The following is a 23340-nucleotide window of genomic DNA, read 5'->3' as shown; positions in this document are numbered from 1 at the left end:
AGCCATTTTCCCTACAACCTATGTATTTCGCCCTACTGTGTTTATAAAACTTAGCTATCAGTACAGTCAACGCGACGCGCTGCTTTGTATGACGGTTCAGGAAACCCGTAAACGAGGCATAAGCTATACTTCCATCTGGATGCCTCTATAGACAGGGTAACAGCTTCCTTTTCATTGAGTCACTCACATATATATGATATAATCGTCTCTAGAAAAATGGCCACTTGCATAGACCCCTATCGCTTTGGCAATTTACAGAAGGCGGGTACTGTAGGTAGAGATGACGCAATGAACGGGCGCTGCGCATGCGCTGACACCTCCTCATTTTGTTGTTACAGCTGGGCCGCAGCAGGAAGTATACATAGTGTGACAGGTGAATAAGAAATGGCGGCCGCGGAGCAGTACCCCAGGTCTTCCATCGAGGATGACTTCAACTACGGCAGCAATGTGGCCTCAGCCAGTATCCAGATCCGTATGGGTGAGTTCTGCCCCCGTCCCGCTCTGTGACCACTGCTTACTGCAGCCCGGTGTGACACTGCGTTGAGGGGCAGCTGAGCGGATACTACTCCATATGTCAGGAGTCAGACATCACATCTACCAGACCCTCAGCAACGTGCTCCATCCTTCCCTGACCACCCATCCCCATTCTTTTTACCAACTCTGACTTCTTGTGGCTCCTGTATGCAATGACATCGTATGGACGCCTCAAGTAATAATTGATGACATCCCCACAACCTCCTATTGACACCCTCTCCACCACCATGGAATATGTTTATATACCCTGTACTAGTGGTCCTATATTGTCTTGTACTGTCACTGTTTTTTTGTTTTGCTAATGTGTGTGTTGCTGAAATGTATTGTGACCAAAGGTTTTCTTCTCTAATGATTTTATGTACACGCCAATATACAGTAAGACTCCACTTATAGGTCTTTTTGTATATACATTTTTAGTCAAGTGGCTGCAGTTGAAAATCACTCATTGAAGGGGCCACATTAAAAAAAATCTATCTATATATATATATATATATATATATATATATATATATATATATATATATGTATGTGCAGCCTCACTCCAAAGGGCTTCAATCAAAGATATTTATTTCAGCATTTGGTCGACACGTCCAGGACTTATTCACCTATATACATTTAAACAAAATAGCCAGGTGGCATCGAAGTCTTGTAAAGCCAAACTCAGTGTATTAGAAAAACCACACCATAGATGTGATTTTTCTAATACACTGAGTTTGGCTTTACAAGACTTCGAGTGCCACCTGGTTATTTTGTTCTATTACTTGGCTATTTGCCTCTAAGGAGGGCACCGGAGCACATTAACCCTGTCGGGGGTGGCAGGAGTTCCGGAGGCTACGTATTCTGACTCAATAACCAGGCTGTAAATGTAAGGGCCTTTAAGACAGTTCATCTGTGTATGTCTATAGTGAACCAGTACTCACACCAGGAGACTTTGTCAGACAGTGTCAACTCAACTGAAGAGGCATGTATGAAGAATCCAGATGAGGGTTTATTTCAAGCTGATATTCTTGTAATAATGCACAAAAACAGTAGGTGAAAAGATAATAATTTGCCAGAGCTCAACAGGAATCAACTGAAGGTTAAGATGGCAGACCTACAATGAGATAGAGATGGGAAGAAGGGAGGGCTAATGACATCAGAGCCCTACAGGAACAAGGAAGGACAATTTTCACAAGAATGCAAAGCTTTGCAATAATAACATGACAGTAACTGAACAGCATATGAAGACACATACTTCGTGGGACATGACACTCCCCGTCTGAAATCTTTAGATTTCACGATAATTCAAACATAATAAAGTCATTTGGTGAAGTGCAGAATTGATCTTGAGACCTGTAAACAAAGAGAACCTGCAACAATAACAGATAATTATAAGAAAACATTTAGTCTAAATCTTGTGACTGAAGTCCCAAGTGTCAAACCCATCTTCGGATTGGGGAAGTCGCAACTTGCAAACACTTCCACCAACCCACACTGTAATCCAAATAATTAGATGTCGATGGTATGATAGCTGGAAGTTTGTAGTAAATTTCTTCCTATGATTAGCTGAATCTAGTAGCCAAGTTCATCTTTATGTGACATCTTCCTTTGGGAGAAGAAGCACTAATTCACTAATTGGACGGAAGAAAACTCGGACAGAACCTCCTTTGGTCACTTTGACTTCCACTTTACGAGTCTTTCCATCGTCGCATGGGATAACCTTGGTGATAAGTCCCATTGGCCAGTCAGTGCGATGGGCCTCTTTGTCCTTTAAGAGAATGAGGTCACCGATCTGGAGGTTGGGTTTTGACATCTGCCATTTATGACGACTTTGAAGCATGTGTAGATACTCTGTCTTCCAGGGATACCAAAACACATTGGACAGGTGTTGAACCTGTTTCCACTGGCGCCTGTAGATGTCATTGTGGTCTAAGATTTCAGAAGGAATTAAAGCAGCTCTAGTCTTATTGGATTTCGCTATACGACCGTCCACTCTTAGCAATTTGTGACAATCCATTCCTGGGTTCAGTTCAAAGAGTGCACTGTTCTCGGATAGGGTGGCTCCCTTTGTGATCTTATCAATTTCTTGACAGTATACTTCTTGTTGTACACGCTGAATGAGAAACTCCTCTGCATGTTCAGGGTCTGCAACTGTTTGTTGTAGATTGTTTGGTAGTTTCACTCTTGGCAGGCGGAAGGGTAAAGGTGTAACCCAGCTGTTGGAATCATCTTGAGTGAAATCTTTGTCCATTATCTTGAGAAATTCTTTATCTTCTCTTGCATACGCTAACTTGTTATCCTCACTTGTTGAACTGAAAACTGTCAATCCAAGATTGTCATCCCAAGACAGGACTATGTTGGTATTATTGTGATGGTCATGCTGTAATTTACTGCTACCCAGCTTCTCTTTCGCCCAGTAATGATGTGGGCATGGCTGAAAGTGAGTGCTGCGACCATTTGGCAAGAGGTTTGTCTTAAATGAGGAAATCTTGGTAGGCGTCTTCATCTTGTCCATACAGACATTGCCTATGATAATCCAACCTAGATCAAGGCGTTGGGCAAACGGAGCATTATTTGGTCCATTTATATGTTGACGCACCTTATGTACTTGGAGAATGTCTCTACCGAGCAGAAGTAAGATCTTTGCATTCTCGTCAAGGTTCGGTATTTCATTGGATATAGGCCTTAGGTGAATGTGATGAAGAGCGACCTCTGGTGTGGGAATCTCTTCTCTGTTGGATGGTATCTGGTTACACTCGACAAGTGTGGGTAAGGGTATCTCAAGATTGTCTTTGAGAGATGCTACAACCAGTCCACTGGCTCTTCTTCCAGATTCCTCCGTAATTCCACTACAGGTACCCAAAGTGTAAGGATAAATATATCCTTCTAATTTTAACAGATCAAAGAGTTCTGGACTTGCGAGTGACTGATTGCTCTGGTCATCCAAGATGGTGTAAACCTTTAGAGTCTTCTCTGGCTGTCCCTTGGGGTATACATTGACTAGACATATCTTTGCACAAGACTTGTCACAAAGACCTTCCCCACAAACTTTAGTGCATGAAGAAGATATAGTAGCGGGACCTGCCGTTTGTTCTGTAATCTCCCCGCCATGCCTTGGCATAGGAGGGAGATGTGCGGGTGGTGTAGGATTCAGTTGAGATGGGTGAAGTGCCTGCACATGGTCCTCACAGTCACAATCTGTGCATTTAATAGCAGTTTTACAGTCCTTAGCAAAATGTTCAGTGGAAGCACAACATCTGTAACATACCCCAAACTTCTTTAGAAGTTCCATGCGTTCCTGGAGTGGTTTCTTTCTGAAACCAATGCATTTCTTGAGGGGGTGTGGTTTCTTATGTATGGGACACAGACGATTAGGGTTTTCGATCACTTCACCTTGGTTGCTCTTGTCAGGAGCTGATGTTGATGTGGAAAGGATTTCTGTCTTATTCACTGACACTGACGCCCTGTGGTTCTTGTAGTTAGAACGTGGGCTATCATACTTGGGGGAAAGCGAACCAGAATGATTTGGCTCACTATAGAAGAAGCTTGGGTCATTCTTGGATTCTGCAATGTTCTTGACAAACTCACAGAAGTAGGAAAATGGGGGAAAGGAGACTTGATTTTCCCTTTTGTATCTTGACCCAAGTGTAGTCCACCTTTCTTGAATACCGTATGGCAGCTTGGAAACTATTGGGTTTACCCCATGAGCTGTGTCCAGGTAACTGAGGCCAGGTAAGTGAGTATCAGCCTTGGCCAGCAGGAGTTCAAAGAGTAGGTCACTGAGCTCTTGAAATTTCTCATTGTCCTTGCCGGATATTTTTGGGAAATTCTGCAGCCGTTTGAACAAAGCATTCTCTATGGCTTCAGGACTTCCAAAGCTCCTTTCTAGCCTTTCCCAGGCAGCAATGAGGCCTGCCGCAGGATTAGCGATGTGGACGGATCTGAGTCGCTTGACACGTTCTGTGGACTGTGGGCCAAGCCATGTGACCAGCAGATCTAGTTCTTCAGCAGCAGTAATGCCAAGGTCACTAATTGCGGTCCTGAAGGCACATTTCCAACCTCTGTAGTTCTCAGGCTGATCATCAAACTTAGTAAGGCCAGTCTTAATAAGTTCACGGCGAACCATGTATCTTGCAAAGTCTGACATGTCTGTTTTCTCTGACTTTGGGCAAGAAAATGCTGGCTGCTGAGTTTGGTTGTTCGTATTGTTTATAGTGTTCTGGGTAAGAGACATAGGGAGATATGGTGGTGCATAGGCATTCAGCCTAGGAGCTGGTTTAACGTCCATAGGTCTCGCTGCATATGAAACTGTGTGGTTACCAGGGATCTGGTGACTTACTGGCATATTGGTTTGCGACCATACATTTGTATATGGAGCTTCTTGAGGCATTGGACCTTGGTGCACTGTGGTGTGTATATTGTACTGACCTTGGACATGGTTTGTTGAAAAATGATCTGAGTCCCTTTGTTGTGCCCTGTTAGGAATGTTTTCAGCAATCAGGGGTTCACTGTTCTGGCTTAGGACGTAATCTCTTGTGCGCTAAAGAGGATCCTCTGCATCCACTTCACTTAAATTGATGCTGTCTCTTTCACTTACACTGGCAGCTTGTTCTAAAATCTTTAAACGTGCCATTGCTGTAGCATGTTCACATTGTTTCTCCAGAGCTTCTATTTCAGCCTTTTCCCATGCTGCTCTGGCTTCCATTTTAGCCTTTTCATGCGCTGCTCTGGCTTCCATCTCAGCCTTTTCGCGTGCTGCTCTGGCTTCCATTTCAGCTTGCATTTCTGCCTTTCTTTTTGCAAAGTCGGCTTGTATTTTAGCAGTTTCTACTTCGGCACGTGCCTTTACAAGTTGTTCACTTAGCATGGAATATTTTGAACTTCGTGACTTAGATGATCGCTTTGAATGCCTGGTGGAAACAGAAATGCGTGATGATGTTTCCAATAATTGTGCGATTCTGGCTGCTGTCTTACACTTAACTTCACATACTAAACTGTCTCGATCCAAATTGAGATGATTGAAGCCTTGCAATTCTTTTAATGCATCGTGAGTATTAAGCGGTTTCAAAACATGAACATATTCTTGACATTTCACTGTGTAAAGTTCATATACTGAACAAAGCTGACCTAGGGCTCCCTCTAGTGGTGACACATCATGAGAGATATTGGACATGTGACTTTGTAGTTTTTGCCATAAGTTTAGGATATGGGCAGAAAGTTCATGTTTCCTACCTTCAAGATTCTCTTTAACCTTCCATGTAGGCTTAACAGGGCGTTTAGACTGTAAGTTGAGATCCATAACTTCTTCTTGTTCTGATTGTAGATAGTGTTCATCTTGAACAGGCTGCACAGTGTTCCCTTCAGCCATGATAGCACACAGGTAGAATTTAGCTGAATAACACTGGAGTAAGTTTGTACAGTAGCTTGCTAGAAGAATCTGTGTGATGTAGCTGTATGTGGCTGCAAAACACTGATGATTTCTCCTCACACTGCAGGCAAACTAGTTACTTTCTTTGTATCTGCAGAAGCTGCAGCTGGCTTGCTGGTATATCTGGCAGTTTATAAACTATCTTTTCACTATTCTGACTCAATAACCAGGCTGTAAATGTAAGGGCCTTTAAGACAGTTCATCTGTGTATGTCTTTAGTGAACCAGTACTCACACCAGGAGACTTTGTCAGACAGTGTCAACTAGGGAAGCCAATCCCGGGGCATTTTTTCAATCCCGGGATTCGGGATTGAAAAATGCTCAATCCCCGGGATTCCCGGGATTGGTTTTCCTAATAAAAAAACTGCCCCACAATTACTGCCCCAGTCAGTAATTACAACGTAATTACTTACATTTGATGGTTGCCTGGTGGGGGGGCGGGTCGTCCATGCTGCTGGCATGCTGGCTTCGCGCTGGCTGGGTGAGCGGTTGGGCGCGCTGGCTGGCTGGGCATGCTGGCTGGGCGCTAGGGCTGGGCACACTGGCTGGGCGAGCGGGCGGCTGGGCACGCTGGCTGGGCGGGCAGGCGGCTGGGCACGCTGGACGGGCGGGTGGCGCGGCATTACAATGCCGGGCTCGGCCTCTGCCTGCACAGCGTGACCTCATCTCACGCTGAGAGGTCACGCTGCACACAGTGCTGCCGGGAGAAGTCGGGCAGCGTTTGAGCGATGCTCAGACGCTGCCCGGCATTAGACTGCGCGCAAGCGCAGTCTAATCCCGAAACCCCGGGATTGGAAACTCCAATCCCGGGATTGAAATCCCGGCGTTTTGGGGGCCAGATCCCCCCCGATCCCGGGATTGGCCACCCTAGTGTTAACTCAACTGAAGAGGCATGTATGAAGAATCCAGATGAGGGTTTATTTCAAGCTGATATTCTTGTAATAATGCACAAAAACAGTAGGTGAAAAGATGATAATTTGCCAGAGCTCAACAGGAATCAACTGAAGGTTAAGATGGCAGACATACAATGAGATAGAGATGGGAAGAAGGGAGGGCTAATGACATCAGAGCCCTACAGGAACAAGGAAGGACAATTTTCAAAAGAATGCAAAGCTTTGCAATAATAACATGAACTGAACAGCATATGAAGACACATACTTCGTGGGACATGACACTACGGACTGTGATATATATATATATATATCTCAAAGAGAATCAGGCGTAACTCCCGGATTTAGTGAAAAATCTGTGAAAAATGTATTTGCAATCCAACATGTTTTGGGCAACTTTCATTGTGTAAGTGCCACAAACTTATACTAACAGGAGAACCCACCCCCAAACAAACATAAATTAATCAGCACTAGGTGCAACTCACCTGGCCAAGCCCCCCGAAATATGTTGCATTGCAAATAATCTTTTTCACTAAATGATTCTCTTTGCTACAAAAAGGACCACAAGGCCCAGGCAGGAAGACACCAGGTCAGCACTTGTTTACATCCACTTTTGCTGTGTACACACGGTGAGATAGTCCTGCTATTTTTTACTATATAGTCAAAATAGAACAGTTTTTAACCACATTCAATCCCGATTGGATGCTGGTGCGTGCTACTGTGTACTGCAGGGGTGTCCAAACTTTTTGTGACAATGGCCAGATTTGGTGAAGTGTAAATGTGTGGGGGCCGACCATTCAGCCTGACATTCTTTAAATCATTGATCACATCAGAATGGTCCCCCAGCCTGCCCCCACTCACTGAATTTCCCCCAGCCTGCCCCCACTCACTGTATGTCCCCCAGTCTGCCTCTCCTTCACTGTATGTCCCCCATTCACTGTATGTTCCCCACTCTGAACCCATTGTATGTCCCCCAAGCCTGATCCTTTTTCACTGTATGACCCCCATTCACTATGTACCCCACTCTGCCCCCATTCACTGTATGCCTGCCCCTGCTCCCCCTTCTCTAAATGGCCATCACTGCCTCCATTCACTGTATGTCCCCCAGCCTGACCCTCCTTCATTGTATGTCCCCCACTCTGCCCCCTCCCTTCTCTGTATGTTTCCCAGCCCCTTGTATGAGCCAGAGGAAGGAGAGGTAAAGCAGGAACTGCAAGGACAGGAGATGCTTGGGCTCCCGCTGCTGCCCTCCTCCGCTCTGCATGTTACGGGAGAAAGCTTCCCCCTTGCTGCCCCCCTCCCCAAACACTGCTGTCACTATGATTGTGGAGTAGGGTGATATACAACTGCAGTAGCAGGGGTAGGACCCAAAACTGACTGTGATGGCCAGCACCTCCTCAATGCAGCGGACAGCAAGGTAAAGACTCGCTCGCCGGGTCCCCACCTTTAGTGTCCTGTGCTGTGCTTTCCACATCTGATGCTCTGCCCGCTTCCAGCTGCAGGCCACTTGAAATGACAGGATGGGGCGCAATTGGCCCCCGGGCCTGACTTTGGGCATGCCTGGTGTAGTGTAATACCCCTTTTTCCATCTGCAAGCCAGGTCGGGATTTTGTACCCGGCTATAGCCTGGGTGCGATCCGGCTTGCAAACCCATTCACACTAGAAAATGAAAGAAGGTGTGCTAGCACTGGCTGATCCAATAATAGAATGAGACGGTTCTCAAAAAGTATATAACATTTATTACAATAAAAACCTAATAAAATGACTAGTGTTAATGAGGCCACAATGGGTGAATCATAGAACAAAAAGTCAATAGTAATAATAAAAATAATATCACCGGGATATTATATCCGTTATTTTCATAAAGCTGACAAGTGTAATCATATTACCATCCTGATAGATATTGTGTCCAATTAGACGACTCGGAAGTCCTTTGTAGTTTGCCCTATAATTTCAAGGGCTCAAGCCTCACACTAGGATGATTTCCTCCTTTTACTGGATGTTTGTTACGAAAAAAGCAGATATCCCATAGATGATGGATCCAGATGGGGTGACATCGGTGGGAGATGGACTGGTCGCTTAGTCGACTGGATGGTGTCAGCAATAAATGGAAATTCAACAGCTCAACGCATTTCCCTGGATAATAGAACTCCGGCTTTCTCAGGGAGCGTTTCCACCTGCCTAAAATGCCGGCTTTTGTGCGCTCCCATGCAAAAACCTGGGTTATTTCGGCTAGTGGAAAAGGGGTTTAAATCAAACAGAAAATAGACTGAAGGCAAGATTATATAGTTTACACTATAGGGAGGAGGCAGCATCTGCTCCAAGCTCTGCCTCCTTCCCTGCCCCCTGATTATGCTCCACCTCACCACCGTATGACATCAGCGACCTGGCTAATTGCCAGGTCACTGAGGTGAGCTTCACCTCACAAATGCCGGGTTGCTTCCGGGATGGACTCGTGTCTAAATCCTGGTAGTAACCCAGCATTTGTGATGTGGAAGGGGTATAACAAACAGGCTAGGTTGGTGAATATTTCTGGGGTTTTTATTTTGTTTTTCTGTTATGTAGCCTAATTCTTTGTATTGTATAAATGTAAAAATAATGAATATACATTGCTTCTTTGGGGATGCGGTCATTAGGTCGACAGTCAAAAGGTTGACATGGGGTTTTTCACTGGTTTTTAGACCCGACATGTGCTGACAGGCGGTATTTCATGCCCTACCATCCACTAGGGCGTGGTGGTAGAATAAAATAGTGTGCCAAGTGTAGCGAGGCACCCAGCCCGAAGCATGGTGAGCGCAGCTGGGCACTTCAACCTGTGTCGAATTCGGGTCAAAAAACAGTGAAAAACCTCATGTCTACCTAATGACTGTCTATCAACTTGCTGGTGACCAATTGATCCACACCCGAAAGTTACCACACTATATCTGACAGGTATATCAATGTTATGTTTTTGTGAAACATTGAAATCAGGAAGGAACATTGTGTGTGTCGTAAGTTATTTCTGATAATGTATATGAAACTCCTGTTGTGTGCATTACACTAATATTTATTTGTTTATTGGATAGATTTTCTGCGAAAAGTCTACAGCATTTTGTTTGTGCAAGTTCTTTTGACGACCGTAACTGCTGCAGTATTCCTTTACTTTGATTCTGTGCGGTCTTTTGTTCATGAAAGGTAGGTTACCCATGTGCTTTCTTTAAAAAATGTTTTCCTATTCACACAAAGGTGGCTACAGTATGAATGTAACCTGTGCATAAGTTGTATCCGTTTTAGATGTATTGGGTGACATTTAATAGAATGAGAGTTTTTCGCACTTTCAAAATCGCCCATTATCGCACTTTTTTTAAATCGCATTTTTGCCGCAGATTCGCATATTTAATGAGGTGCGTGTTCCGGAAAGAAAAGTGCGATTTAGTGCGATAATGTGCGAATTTTCGGCATGAAAATGTGCGATTTTGTGTTTGTAAAAAAATGGCGTGGGGTCCCCCCTCCTGAGCATAACCAGCCCCAGGCTCAATGAGCCGGACCTGGTTCCAAAAATACGGTGGACAAAAAGCATAGGGGTCCCCCGTATTTCTGAAACCAGCCCGGACTCTTGGACCAGTCCTGGTTCCAAAAATAGGGGGGGGGGGACGGACAAAAATCTGGGGGTCCCCCATATTTTGAAACCAGCACGGGGCTCCAACAGCCCGCAGTGTCATGCCACACTGGGACTGCGCGACATAGGCTGTTATCTGCCTCGGAGAAAGCCCGTTCAGCCCTCTGCCAGTGCGGGAAGCTTGGGGGGAGGGGACCCCTTTATTGAGGGGGTCCCCACTCCTTCAGGTACCCCGTCCAAGGCTGACCAGCCACGGTGCTCATTTTTCGGCCGGGGGACCTTCTGTAAAAAGTGTCCCTCGGCTGTGGCATGACACTGCGGGCTGTTGGAGCCTGGTGCTGGTTTCAAAATACGGGGGACCCCCAGATTTTTCGTCCGCCGTATTTTTGAAACCAGGACCGGTCCAAGAGTCCGGGCTGGTTTCAGAAATACGGGGACCCCTGCGCTTTTTGTCCCCCGTATTTTTGGAACCAGGTGCGGCTCAATGAGCTCGGGGCTGGTTATGCCCGGGGCAGGATCGCACATTGTCAGCACACTGGATGATATTTAAATTTTGTCCTTCCATCCCGTCGGGGTTAATCAGTTAGAACGTTGTCCAGTGTGTACCTGGCTTTATAGTTTCATCCCAGTGCAATATTCTTAAATGGATAGAAATGTTACCAGTGGAGTAACCCAGGGATCTGTACTTGGACCAGTGGATATTAAAAAATATATCTTTATTTTATGACATTGCAAATGGTATTGAAGGGAAAGTATGCCTTTTTGAGACAAAGGTATGCAATAGGGTAAACACACTAGAACAGGGGTGGCCAACCGGTCAGAGGTAAAGAGCCAAAAAATATCAGTTGTCAAGCCAAAGAGCCAACGTCATGCGCGCGCCAAAAAGGGCCGTGATCAGGGGAGTGGTCAGGGTCGTGGTCATATGACACAAGGAGAGTGGCCACATGACAAAACTTTATGCCCCCCACAGTGCCAAACATCACATGCCCCCCACAGTGCCAAACATCACATGCCCCTCAAAGTGCCAAACATATGCCCCCCCACAGTGCCAAACATCATATGACCCCACAGTTAGGAAGCTGGGCCCTCCAGCACAGGTGTTGCCCACAGTGCAACACCTATGCTGGAGGGCCCAGCTTCCTAACTAAAGGGCCCACCTAGAGGGCCAGGAGGGCCCAACAAATAAATGAGCCACAGGCCAAGATGGCCCGACTAATGCGCACACAGGCCAGAAGGGCCTGAATTTGCCCACGGGCCTAGTGCCCGACACCCGGTGGTCTAGGGTGGATGGAGGGTAGGAGGCCAAAGGCCCCTACCTGGTGTTGGGAGAGGCCGCTGGGGGGAGCTTCGTCAGCTCTTTTGCTTCCCACCCCCGCTGGCCTCTCCGGGAGCCATCTTCTTTTTTCTTGCAGAAGGCGCCGGAGATCTTCTGTCTTGATCCCGGCGTCTTCTGGCCTCTTCAGCGGCGCCGGAACTCTTCTCCCCGCCGCCGTCTTCTGCGCCATCCTCCGGCGGCTTCTCGCGTCTTCAGGAGCGCTCCTGCGCTCCGCCGGCGTGGAGAAGACTTTTCGCCCTCCCGCTGGCGTCTGATGTCAGACGCTGGGGGCAGGGCGGAAACGGCGCGGCGAGCGCTGATGGCTCGCCGCGGTCGTTTCCTATTGGCCGCCGATGCGGCGTTTTGAATTTGGCAGCCGAATTGGCGCCAAATTCAAAACCCCGCTTTGCAGACGGGAGGCTGGAGACGCAGTTTACAGCTCGGCGAGCCGCATGCGGCTCGCGAGCCGCGGGTTGGCCACCGCTGCACTAGAAAGTTAAACAAATTATTGATAATCTAGGTAGACATGATGAATAGTCAAGAACATGGCAATTACGGTTTAATACCAAAAATGCTAAATCATGCACTTGGGTCTCAACAATCCATAGGCTAAATATAGTATTAATGGCACTATATTGGAGAGGGATCTAGGGGTCACTATATCAAGTGACTTAAAGGCAGGTAAGCAATGTAACAAAGCAATAAGGAAGGCAAGTCAGATGCTTGGTTGCATAAAGGTGCGATTCACACCATGTGTTTTGAACTAGATCGCATTGCATCTAGTTCTCAATGTGTGCAATGTGCTAAAGCAGCGTGCGTTTTGAACTAGATGTGATCTAGTTCAAAAAGGTATGTGCAGCACATACCTTTTGTGATGTGCAATGGACGGGAGCGTGCATCACCTTGCAAAGCAGGATCCCTCCGTATATGGGCACCTAAAGGAGAAGAATCTGCAGCAGAAAGAAAGAAGTCATAATGCCACTGTATAGGTCATTGGTGTGACCTCATCTAGAGTACTGTGTTCAGGGTACTTGTGTATTATGAGGGCGCCCGGCTATGCTACGTTTTCAACGTAGGCTAAGCTAAATTGTCAGTGTAGCCGGCACCGTGATAATACAGGAGGCAGCAGGGTGGTGTGGTTTATACTTGCCCTCCTCCGGCCCGGGCACAGCATCGATCCCCACGGTGACTCCCTGGCAGTCGCATTCAGTCCCCCTGCTCTGGCGTTCGCAGCGGATGCTGTACGTAATTCAGCGTAGTGCTGCTGGCAGCGCATCACATGGTTTCCCTGCTCCCCCAGCGGCACTATGCTAATTGCGCACAGCATCCGTGGCGAGTGCCAGAGCACGGGGACTAAATGCAACTGCCGGGGAGTCACCGAGGGTCGCGGGGATCGACGCGGTGCCTGGGCCGGAGGAGGGTAAGTATAGACCAGCCATTTTACCCCCACTACCCGCGTCATTCCCCCAGTGTCGGCGTGGAGTAGATTTTGTAAAGTGTGGCGAGCCACCGAGCCCGAAGCGTGGCGAGCGGACGCGTATCCGCTCGCCACACTTTATAGAATCAACTCCACCCTGACGTGGATAGTGGGGATATTAAGCATTGTGTATTTTTAGGGCTCCAGAGCCACTTACGTACTTTGCGTAGCCAGCATAGTGCTGTATTGGTATTCTCAATACACCACTACGTAATGGGCGCCCTGATAATGCACAAGTACCATGTTCAGTTCTGGAGGCCACATCTCCAGAATTATATAAATACATTAGAGACTGTACAAAGAAGGGCAACTAAAATGGTGCATGGGTTATTGGGTGGACATGCATTGGTTCGACAGCTGAAGGTTAAGAGGGTTGCAAGCACAAGCATTAGGTCAACATTCAAAAGGTCGACATGAGTTTTTTTCTTTTCGATTTTATTGTCCCGAATGTTGACAAAGTCGACATGGACACCGGCAAAGTATACCGCGTACCCTCGTATTGCTCGCTGTGCTCAACACACTATTTTATTTGCCCAACACACCATAGTGGGTGGTAGGGCGTGAAATACCGCCTGTTGGCACCCGTGAAAAACTCATGTTGACCTTGCCATTTTCGATCTAATGCTTGTGTCGACCTTTTAACTCTGGCATTTCAGGTGTTGACCTAAGCTCTGCCAATCTTCATTGGTCGACCCAATGTATGTTGACCTAAAGACCGTTTCCCACAAAAACATGACATGGCCTTCATCACAAAACTTACTAAGTACGACTAAAAAAACCTTGATATGAATGGAAAGGGGGGACATGATAGAAACTTTCAAATATATCAAGGATATTAACAAGGTCCAAGAGGTAAATATTCTTCAAATTAAGAGCAGTATTATGAGACAGGTGCTGACACTGGAGTGAGGGAGGTTCAGGGGTAATCTGAGAAAAATCACTTCACAGAAATGGTAGTGGAATAGCCTCCCAGTAGAGGTGGTAGAGGCAAATAGAGAAAGCAATTTAAACCGCTTGGGATAGGCATAAATTACAAATGGATCAAATAGGGTTTGAGGTAACAATATGGTTAAAAAAGGGGCAGACTATATTTACCAATTGCTTCTTATCTGCTGGCAAATTCCATGTTTTTATTATATACAGGTGCACAGATTACCAATTACAGTACAAAAATCTTGCTTATTTGTTATTTGCACCTTCAATGCTATGTGACTTAAAACAAGTTTCCCCTTGTCCTGTATCCTTGATGGCTAACTTTGACACTCCGGATGTTTTTGAACTACACATCCCAGCATGCTCTGCTTCAGTTTTGCTATTTTGGCCATGCTAAATCTGATGCAGAGCATGCTGGGATGTGTAGTTCAATAACAGCTGGAGTATCAAGGTCCTATATTCTGCAATCCATTGAATTAAGTGTTTCATCTTTATGGTGAAATCATCTACAGGGGAAGGGGTCAAGTTGCCATTGCAAGTAACCTAAAATCAACAGCAGCTGAAGTTACTTTCCTTTATGGATCGATCTCACCCTGGACTACGGTTCTGGCAGTACTGAATGTGTCGCAGATAGCCTTGCTAGCGGACACAACAACGTGACGCCTAATAGTGTTCATTCTAGAACCCGCCACCTTTGAAAGCCCATGCAGTTCCTCTTCCCTGCCTGGTGTGTCACTGTCTGCTGTGATGTTTCTAGCACAGGTATGGTTTGCATATCATTTCTGATATACAGACCACACTGTGCTAGAATCACTACAGTAGACAGAGACACCCCAGGCAGGGAAGAGGAACTACATGGGTTTTCAAAGGTGGCGGGTGCTAGAATGAACACTACCTAATTTTATTCACTGGTCGTGTTAGGGTAACTGTCCTTGTCATGCTACATCATTGTGACATGTAGGGGGGGGGAGATGCAGAGTGAGTTCTACACTCCATATTTATATAAAATGTGGTTTATGAAGATCTGCAGGGTCAGGTTAGTATCTTTTGTACCTGCTACATGGCAGCTTCAATACATGCTGATGATGAAGTTCATAACTACAGCTTATTATGAACGCAATATCACTCCCTTTACCTTCCATCCGGAATTGGTATGGAATCCCGGCGGTCAAAATCCTGTCGCCTAAATCCTGACAGGGGGGGGGATGTGGAGCCCACCATCATTTAATTTTACTGCACATTGCTACATGGATGGAAGGGGATGCAGTCCCTTTTCCCGGCGGTCAAAATCCCGACCGCCGAAATCCCGGCACTTTGTCCCTCTGTGGGTGTCGTGGGCTACTGGAATGATGGTGGGCTACTGTAAGTATCACTGATGTCTGTGAGTGCACATCTTGTCCCAACATCACATTTAATTACATTTCCCCTGCATATTCTCACCAAGGCTCCAAAAGGGTCAAAACATATTGGTCCACCATCCAGCCTGTTCCACATATATTCAATCCAGATTTTCTGCTCACCCTAATATAAAGGGAGCTTTTCTTGATGAAATTGAATTGCTGACTCTGTGCTGTAATTGTACACTACAGTGTGTATGCTCTGCCAGTGTAGCCAGGAAAACATCTCTATTATATATTGTCTGCCACAGCCCCCTGATTTTGATCAGGTTTACTGTGTGCAGGAAATAGGAAATTCTGGATCATTTGTAAGAGACTGTACTGTGTAATTGCCTGTTAGTTGGTTATTTCCCAGTTGCTTATATTTTTGTACATGGAGTATAATATAATGCATTCTACGTAAAATTATGGGTAACTACGTTTCGGCTATATTGATTTTTATTTCTTTAGTCGTCTTATCCTTATTTTTCATATAACTGTTTACTCATAACTATGAGGTATTAAGTCAAATCAGAGCATTGCTCTTATGTGGTTTTGGAGACATTTACGGAAACATGTTTACAACATGTGAACATAAAAGTTTTTACTTCCCTTTTTGCCTCCTGTTTTATAGCCCTGCTTTGCTTCTTATCTCTGCTATTGGATCCTTGGGTACAATTATAGCCCTGACTGTCAATCGGCACCGCCATCCATTGAACCTCTACCTGCTCTTTGGATTTGTAAGTAACCATATATCATGTCTAATGTGAGAATATAGGCTTAAAAATGCTCTAGATCTTCTTGTACAACGTGGCAATGACATTGCTTGACATACAGTATGGTACTGAACCACAAACTATGTAAAGATCAATTACACAAACCGACTAATAGAACCTGTTGTTTTGTGCCAGATTTTGTATAATAGAACTTAATTCAAAATCTTCTGATGACTGATGAGATGTATTCTCTTTAGTTGCAGTACATGTTCTCATAAATAAGCAAATGGGTAACATTGGTTATTTTACTGACTGAAAAACTGGTAACATGGGCCATAGTGCTGACTAAGGGGTCGCTCCTTATTGACCCAGTTATTCTCCCAGCAAACTCGCACTGCTTTTTCAGAGAAAATGTTTTGTTTTTTGTTCTCCTTGAACAGGTGAAAAGGTTAGGAAAATCTTTATTTTAATGTAAAAATGTCAAGACTTTCTTCAGAACCTTTTGGATAACTCTACTACCTACCCCACTTTTAATTAGGCTCTAATTAGCTAATTAGGTTAATGGAAAATAGCGTTACAGAGGGATCAGTTGGCCTCGACAACCTCTCCTTTCCTTTTTTTATTTTTTTGTACTTTGGGTTGCTTCATCATATGACCCTCTACTGATTGCTTATGAGCGACTGATGCATCATGTGAGCATGTATAGAGTTTCTTGGCACACCTTGACACTAGAGACTGTTTAGAAAGTATGTTTATGGCCTGTTTTCAATTTGTAATGAGATATATATTTTTCAAATGTAAAAATGTTTTGTATAAATTGGTTAATAGACATAACTTTTTTTTTTTTTTTTACTTGTAGACCCTCTTGGAATCTATAACTGTTGCTATTGCAGGTAAATAAATGTTGTTACATTATAATCTACCGTAGGTAATAAATAACAACCAGTACAAGTTATCAGTGTACTTCCCATTGTATGTTTATTATAGCTTCTGTATGTGCTTTATGTTTTCAGTGACATACTATGAGGTAGCGGTGGTTGTTCAGGCCTTTATACTGACAACTGCTGTGTTCTTTGGCCTAACTGCATTCACGTTCCAGTCCAAGAGAGACTTCAGCAAGTTTGGAGCTGGGTATGTATATTTTCAAACCCTAAAAGAGAATGGGTGACATTAAATGAGATGCGAAAATGTGATTCTTGCGATATTTTCGCGAAAAACAGACGAAATCCCGTTTTCGCATATTTAATGAGATGCAGATTTTGACGCGAAATCGCACTTTCTGAAAGTGCCATTTTTACTCGCGCCAGAACTCGCATCCAGATATTTTCCCATTGAAAAGTAAACAATTCGCATATTTAATGAGATGCGAATTTGGGAAATGTGTCTTAAATTCTCCAAAAAATCAGACCAGGTTCTGATATGCGAATTGGCCAGGACCCTGCACAGATCGAGATTTGTGCAGGGTCCTGTGGTAAAAAATGTGTTAAAGTGTTTTTTTGGGAAAAAAATGGCGTGGGGTCCCCCCTCCTGAGCATAACCAGCCCCGGGCTCATTGAGTTGGACCTGGTTCCAAAAATACGGGGGACAAAAAGCGTAGGGGTCCCCCGTATTTCTGAAACCAGCCCCGGACTCTTGGAACGGTCCTGGTTCCAAAAATACGGGGGAACAAAAAATCTGGGGGTCCCCCGTATTTTGAAACCAGCACCGGGCGCCAACAGCCCACAGTGTCATGCCACAGCCGGGGGACACTTTGGTACTTGTTTCCTAGAACGGCGGGCATCGCATGCCATTATAATGGCATGCGATGCGACCGATGCGATGTCCGCGATTTTACATAGAAATGCATTGAAAAATGTAAATCGCGTCGGTTGCATCGCGATTACATTTTACATAGGGAACAATGATAAATGGCCCAATTGACCCGATTTCACATAGGGAACAATGTTAAATGGCCCACAGACCCCAAATAGCCTTCCTGAAGTGTGAAATGCCCCCCCCCCCCAATTGTTAACGCCACCCCACGATCAACGTCAACCCGAAGCGTGGCGAACGCAGCGGTACGCGTCCTCCAACCTTTTCAAACCCCCACTATCCACGTCGGCATGGAGTTGAGAATAGAAAGTGTGGCGAGCCACCGAGCCCGAAGCGTGGAGAGCGCACGCGGAATACGAGCCCGAAGCGTGGCGATCGCACGCGGAATACATGTTAAGTAATCAGTGTCCCCTCGCGGGGCTCGCCACGCTTCAAGCTCGGTGGCTCGCTGCGCTCGCCACACTTTCTATTCTCAACTCCACGCCGACGTGGATAGTGGGGGTATGAAAAGGTCGGAGGACGCGTACCGCCGCCCCTCGCGGGCTCGCTGCGCTCGCCATGCTTCGGGTTCACGTTGATCGTAGGGTGGCGTTAACAATTGGGGGGGGCCATTTCACACTTCAGGGTGGGTATTTGGGGTCTGTGGGCCATTTAACATTGTTCCCTATGTAAAATCGCGGTAATCGCGTCGGTCTCATCGCATGCGATTTTTTTTTTTTTTGGCCGCATGCGATGCGACCGACGCGATTTTTTTCCTTGCGATGCCTAAGATCAAAATCGTGGGCGCCGTTCTAGGAAACAAGTACCGACACTTTCCCCCCGGCCGAAACATGAGCACCGTGGCTGGTCAGCCTTGGACGGGGTACCTGGAGGAGTGGGGACCCCCCCCAATAAAGGGGTCCCCCCCAGGCTTCACCCGTCCAGGCCTGAAGCCCGGGGCTGTCACCAGCGTCCGTGGCCAGTGGACGCCGGCCTGATAGGGTTAAATCTGTCAAACCTAACATTGCTTTATACAGGAGAACTACAAGTACCAGCAGACCTCCCTCACAGGCTGGGACTTGGAGAACCACAAGTCCCAGCATGCGGGGCATTAATGGGCCCGCTGGGACTTGTATTCCACCTGTAAAAAGAATGTTAAAAGAAAACACACACACACAGAGAAGTATAACTTTATTACATACATACAACCACACACCTCACTTTTACACCAACATACTTACCGATCCAGGATCCAGCGCTGGTCTCCCTTCTGCATAGACGGCTCAGCCCGCACTGACAGCGGGCTGAATCGTTTTTCTCCGGTGCAGATAACCTTACTGTGTAAGACTAGTAACAGACATCTATTTTAGAAACCGCTAAATCTTTGCCTTCTTACTTTCATTCTTGAAACTGCTGCAAAAAAATAAAAAGCTTTTTCATTCCATTGGTGCTTTAGACGGCAAGAAATGCTTAAATTAAATCCTTTAATTTACTATTTCAGACTTTTTGCTGGCTTATGGATCTTGATCATTGCTGCATTTCTCAGGGTGAGTAAAATATATGGCAAAAACATGTTCAAGAATGTCCAGTGAGATTGAATTGCTATGTTATTCTGACAGTCTCGGAGGTGCATAACGCTGGTGCCTGTCAGGCATTGCAGCAGAGCAGGGAGAGCGCCTCTCTTGCATGACACTTCCTCGCTCCGCAGACTATAGGTGTGTGACAGCAGGGAAAGGCACATGTGATGTGCTGCTGACTGGTCCGATTGCGATTTATCTTATGTGCTGCTCATAAGATCTCCAGGCTCTGATCCAGAGCGCACGGGAACACTCATCGGGTCGGACCTGGTTTCAATCCCATCTGCCTGATCCAGCGGAATCGGTTGAAATCTGACCTGTGTATGGGCACCTTTTTAGAATAGAAGAAGAAAACCAATCTGCTAGCCCATATATTGCCGATGGCTTAAGCTAGTTAGTTGCATTTGTTGAACAGTAAAATCATCATGTGGGTCCCTCTTGCTGATTTGTATTGGGCTAACCTTGGTACTCCTGGTCTTTGGATACTAGGGTAGCAATTATGTAAATGTTTACCCCTAATAAAGTAATGATAATGTGGGCCTGCCCCTGAAGAGGAAAGGCAATGCAGGTTTCCTATTTTCCTGTTGGTTTACTCCCATGGTATTACATTATTATGATTAACCATCGATTTGCCACTTACTGGTACACTACCGTTTCTTCCAAAATGTGAGACTATTACATTCCAATCGTCCCCTTTGGCTACCTTTTTAAAGAGCAGCCTATTTGGAGTTCATAATATAATTTTCTAGTATACTCAATGATACCTTTTTATGTGATGTCAATTTACAACTAATAAATCACTTATAATTGTAATACATAATTTAGTGGAATTGTTAATGTATTGCAAACATAGACCTTTCCATTGCACTGTTTAGACAGGTTTGCACATACTGTAATTCCGATCAGATCACTAACAAATGTCTTTTCTGTTTGCAGCTGTTCTTTTACAGCGAAACCATTGAGCTGGTCATTGCCGCTGGCGGAGCTCTGCTCTTCTGTGGTTTCATCATCTATGATACGCATTTACTTATGCACAAACTGTCTCCAGAGGAACATATCTTGGCTGCAATCAACCTGTATCTTGACATCATCAATCTCTTCTTGCATCTTCTTCGCTTATTAGAAGCAATCAACAAGAAATGATACACCATATTATTTATTAAGAAACGCAATATTGAATAAAGCAATTCAGTGTCGGCAACAAAGTGTTTACTGCACCAGCATTATTATTCCTCTGAACAGCAATCATTTTGTCACCATCTCTAAGTTGCCAATATACATTGGGATTTTTAGACCAACAGGTGCAAAGGATAACTAAAGATGCTGTTAAATATAATGTCATTCAAAAATGACTTGGTAATAATTGTAGAAAAGGGTTCTGACTTTCAGAAACAAATCTCCCCCTTTCTGCTTCTTGCTTAATACCTCCTTTAACAGTTTTGCACCAAAAAACTTCAGTCAATATTCCAACTATCATTATTCGTTATGACCCTGCGGAATATATGCCATCTCTAGATGCTAGAATGAGACACTGATGTTGAAGAAGACTTGTATAATGCCATATACTGGTTCTCTTCAGCAGTGGTTTTGTAACGCTGTGTTTGTTTAGCTGAAGAAGCTGTGCACAAATGACATTACCTTTTAACAATCTTTATGTGTGTGTGTGTGTGTGTGTGTGTGTGTGTTTTTACTTTTTCATGTAACCTTTATGTTTTCGTCTGTCTAGTTTCTAGTAACAGATTTGATTGATGCACAGCAGGCGCATGTATTATAACCAATGTGAACCAGTCATAGACCAGCTTTAGCTGTCTAATGTAGTCAATCATTTGAAACTGCTGTCTTCCACCTGCTTTAATACCTCCTTTGGAATTTCAGGTGGATAATGCACCTTTACAGTCATCCAATTAGAGAAGAATTATTGTATTTACTGCATTCGTTTGATGTTTTTTGGGATGCGTAACTAGCTGTTGTGGCAAGTATAGAATTTTAAAATGGGGGTGCGGGGTACCATACATATATATATTCCTACTAATGACCCAGCCATGCTTCACACGGGTACATGGCTGAGCGCCACATTCCTCCCTGCTTTATGTACTTTCGTGGCACGCCGCAGTGATGAACTTAATTCACTAAAAGAGTTATTGGTGGACTCCCATATGTGATAGGCCATTAAATCATATACCTAATCCTTCCTCAGGAACTGTATTACAGAATAGTAAGAATTGCACAAAAATTCATCCAGAGGTTTTGAGATTAGCACGTTCAGACAGATGCGCTTCAGGGGCTTTCTTTTATACTACGTATGTAAGGATTTTATGTGAGTAGGATACAAAATATTCTACATGCTGGACCTTAGTATTCTCTCCACTCTTACAATCTGCCCCTGGAGAGCAGCATATCTTTGCATATTCCACATGAGACCAGGGCCAGATTAACAATAAGGCAGATGGAGCTGCAGCTTCAGGCCTCCAAATTAAAATATGATAGCTTGATCACCAGCTGGCCAAATTGCCATAAATGAAAAGTATTAAAATTGCATTTCTATTTACTATACATAATTATGCAGTTTTTGTACATTTATATGTTTATGGAGACATTGGGACATATAGTGTACCGCAAAAGTGGTTTTGCTGCAGATTGTCCTCATATATTGTAATTTTGAGACCGTGTTCATGGTGCAGAGGGACTGCAGTCAACTGAGCTAACCACCCGCAGTAAAAATTTACAGTATAAAGGATATAATACATGCCAAAGTTATTTTAAACTTATCTAAATTAACTTGATTGTTCATATAGTAAAATGCTAGTAGGATATTTGTATAGGTTTATTGGATTTAATTTAATCATTTTAAAATTACTGATCAATGATTTGGATATTCTTTAATAAAACACCTTGATTTTCAATTGTCTTCTAGTTTTATTTCAGTTTTACAGTGTTCTGGTTGTATCTTCATGTTGATAGCCAATAAAAACTCCTCAAAGCAGTACGCTCCATATTTGGAATTTACATAGTGAATTGAAATGACATTCATAGTTCTATATTGTATAACAGGTAATTAATTGGTTGGTCACCAAACGTTACCATGTAATAGTTATGTGGCCATTTATGAAGCAAGCATGAGTGATTTAAGAGTATTGAGGGTAAATGTGAGCCTGCAAACTGCAGTCATCGGTGGGTTCCAGGCAAGTGTGACTGATGTTTTAGCATAGAAATCATTTAAAAGCATACCAATTCAGAGGCGATCACATTTAGCCGGGGTGTAACCAGAACTTTGAGGGCAAGATATCAAAGGGGCTCCTGTACAATGATTCTTGTGAGACACCTTTCTACAGCATGGATTAATTTTATGCCACATAATAGTGCACTAGTTCATGTTTTTGAACCATTGCTGCAAGTACACATTATGCCACACAGTATCAATTCACATTATGACTCAGTGTCCCCAGTTTATACTATGCCATTACAGTGCTTTCTATTCATACTGTGCCACATTAAGCTTGCAGCTGGCGAATCTGCAGGCTGACAGCATGTCAAATATGATGCCCACTGCAACCCAATCAGAGCTCTCAAACCAGCAGCCTATCAGAAGCAGTCAAAGAAGTGGCTTCTGATTGACTTATGGCGAGTGACCCATTTGAAATGCTGCTGGCTTTGTCATTGTCTCCATGGCTGCATGCTTAATAGATGCTCTAAGCCACAGGTTCTCAAAGTTGGTCCTAGGGTCCCC

General features: G+C 44.6%; 1 protein-coding gene across 2 annotated transcripts; it reads left to right on the top strand.

The window, feature by feature from the left end:
- Positions 1–37: 37 nt before the first annotated feature.
- Positions 38–22516, top strand: TMBIM4 (transmembrane BAX inhibitor motif containing 4). Of its 2 annotated transcripts, XM_083182448.1 has the most exons (8): positions 38–156; positions 339–478; positions 9896–10004; positions 16164–16269; positions 17105–17138; positions 17259–17376; positions 19538–19583; positions 20550–22516. In XM_083182448.1, the coding sequence occupies exons 2-8, from the start codon at positions 385–387 to the stop codon at positions 20754–20756; spliced, it is 714 nt and encodes a 237-aa protein (XP_083038574.1). In that variant the 5' UTR covers positions 38–156; positions 339–384; the 3' UTR covers positions 20757–22516. The 2 variants fall into 2 exon arrangements, with proteins under 2 accessions (XP_083038574.1, XP_083038573.1); XM_083182447.1 differs by lacking the exon at positions 38–156 and having other exon boundaries at positions 308–478.
- Positions 22517–23340: the final 824 nt, after the last annotated feature.

This window comes from Crinia signifera, chromosome 4 (genome assembly GCF_055691185.1).
Source record: "Crinia signifera chromosome 4, ASM5569118v1, whole genome shotgun sequence".
Taxonomy (NCBI): domain Eukaryota; kingdom Metazoa; phylum Chordata; class Amphibia; order Anura; family Myobatrachidae; genus Crinia; species Crinia signifera.
This window is presented reverse-complemented; position numbering and strand designations above follow the sequence as displayed.

Coding starts and splice junctions, on each gene's coding strand:
- TMBIM4 (XM_083182448.1), top strand. CDS start 385: ATGGCGGCCGCGGAGCAGTACCCCAGGTCTTCCATCGAGGATGACTTC. Junction 17,139..17,258: donor TATAACTGTTGCTATTGCAG/GTAAATAAATGT, acceptor TTATGTTTTCAG/TGACATACTATGAGGTAGCG. Junction 17,377..19,537: donor TTCAGCAAGTTTGGAGCTGG/GTATGTATATTT, acceptor TTACTATTTCAG/ACTTTTTGCTGGCTTATGGA.